The 2295-nt window shown below is 42.9% G+C and overlaps 1 protein-coding gene across 1 annotated transcript; it reads left to right on the plus strand.

Annotated features, from left to right (window-relative positions):
• Positions 1–722: 722 nt before the first annotated feature.
• LOC102608305 (protein ELC-like) lies at positions 723–2295 on the plus strand. Its single transcript, XM_006494564.3, has one exon. The coding sequence runs from the start codon at positions 849–851 to the stop codon at positions 2094–2096; it is 1248 nt and encodes a 415-aa protein (XP_006494627.2). The 5' UTR covers positions 723–848; the 3' UTR covers positions 2097–2295.

Below are 2295 nucleotides of genomic sequence, written 5' to 3' on the forward strand. Positions count from 1 at the left end.
AGATGAGTAGACTATATTAAGGCGACTGTGAATTGAGATGAACATTCCTCATCATGGCGAGCAGAAAAAATTATTAGACCAGGTCATTGAATCAAATGTCCTCTACTCTACTTTTTAAGAGTAGGAAACCTCGATCCTCAAAACCAGCCACCAGCGGAAAAATCGCTTACAAGTTGGTGAAGAAGTGGGTTAAAGTTAAAAGAATAATCGCCCAATAACGAGATGCCTTTTTTAGCCTGGCTTGGAATCAAAGAGTGGGGTTAGCAAAAATCAACTAAAAATCTACCAAAAAATCAACCATTTTACTTCTTTTGCTACATTAGATTCAATAATAAAATCAGAAGTCTCCATTAAAGAATTCTAACTTCAATCTTATTTTCACAATTTATGTCTCCTTCGATATATATTAAATGTCTCTCGTCGGAACTCATACTAACGAGTCTTAGTTATTTTCTGTAATTGATAAAAAAAAAAAATTGAGTTTAACTTATTAAATTTGAGTTTGGCTCCACAAACAGACCAAATGATAGAAATATGATTTGAGTTTGGAAATTCATTTTTTTTCAAATGTTCAATAAATTATATTTTTATTTAATGAATTTTAAAATTTATGGATTGAAATATAAATCCAATTTTTTTTAATAATTATTCTTTAAACATATATTTTCACAAAAAATAAAAAAAAGGCCAAAAAAGTCGTTAAAATAAAGAAATATAGGAAAGTCTACGCGGTAAAGGATTCGGCTAAGCAAACTCCAAACTCTTCGTCTCCTTCGTTCAACTCGATTAAATCGAAATAATTACCTCTCCTCTCAGATTATAACTTATCAAGAAACGACGTCGTAGAAATGGTGCCACCGGCGGGGACTCCTCCACCAAACCCACAGCAAATACAGCAATTCCTCTCATCGGTCCTCTCCCAGCGGGGCCCATCCGCTCTTCCGTACGCCGAAGACACCAAATGGCTAATCCGCCAGCACCTCCTAACCCTAATCTCCACTTTCCCTTCGCTCGACCCGAAAACGGCGACGTTCACCCACAACGACGGCCGATCCGTCAACCTCCTCCAGGCCGACGGCACCGTCCCCATGCCTTTCCAAGGCGTCACTTACAATATCCCCGTCATCATCTGGCTCATGGAGTCTTACCCCCGCCACCCGCCTTGCGTCTACGTGAACCCCACGCGCGACATGATCATCAAACGCCCCCACCCCCACGTCACACCCTCGGGCCTCGTGTCGATCCCCTATTTGCAGAATTGGATCTACCCGAGCTCTAACCTTGTCGATCTCGTGCGCGAGTTGAGCGCGTGCTTCTCACGTGAGCCCCCTCTTTACTCGCAGCGCCGCCCCAGCCCCAGCCCGAACTCCAATCCTAACCATAACCCTAACCCTAACCCTAACCCTAGCCATAACCAAAGCAATCCCGCCGTTATGTCGAATTATGGACCCTCGCCCTCACCACAGGCGAGACCTCAGCCAGCGCGACCGTTTCCTCCGTCTCCGTACGGTGGCCGGCCTCAGCCTCAGCCGCAGACGGAGGATCAGACGGAGGTTTTTAAACGAAACGCTGTGAACAAGTTGGTCGAAATGGCGCACGCAGATATTACGGGGATGAGGAAAGCGCGTGAGGTGGAGGTGGAAGGCTTGTTCAGTACGCAAGCTTTGTTAAGACGCAGGGAAGAGGAAATCGATAGAGGGTTAAAGGAATTGCAAGATGAAAGGGAAGGATTAGAGCAGCAATTGCAGATTGTGTTAATGAACAGCGATATACTAGAAGCATGGGTGAGGGAAAACCAAAGCAAGAACATTGATTTGAAAGATTTGAATGTGGATAATGCATTTGAGTGCGTGGATGTGTTGTCTAAGCAAATGTTGGATTGTACCTCTGCCGATTTGGCGATTGAAGATGTGGTTTATGCCTTGGATAAGACACTGCAAGAGGGCGCTGTGCCGTTTGATACTTACTTGAGGAATGTGAGGCTGTTGTCAAGAGAGCAGTTTTTTCATCGGGCCACAGCTGCAAAAGTTCGGGCAGCTCAAATGCAGGCTCAGGTTGCTAGTATGGCTTCTAGGTCTCCGCATTATGCCACATGAAACTAACTTACTAGCTGATACAAGATTGTGTATCAGTTTGAGAGGTTAGATTATTGTGAAAATTTGTTCATGTTATATTTTTTGGTCTTTTACTAATTTTGATATATAAGTTTTCATTCTAGATTGCTCTTTGTGCATTTTATTGATAGGAGAAAATAATACCATTTGCCATGAATGATATACTACACTCATTTCTGAA

This window comes from Citrus sinensis, chromosome 5 (genome assembly GCF_022201045.2).
Source record: "Citrus sinensis cultivar Valencia sweet orange chromosome 5, DVS_A1.0, whole genome shotgun sequence".
NCBI lineage: Eukaryota > Viridiplantae > Streptophyta > Magnoliopsida > Sapindales > Rutaceae > Citrus > Citrus sinensis.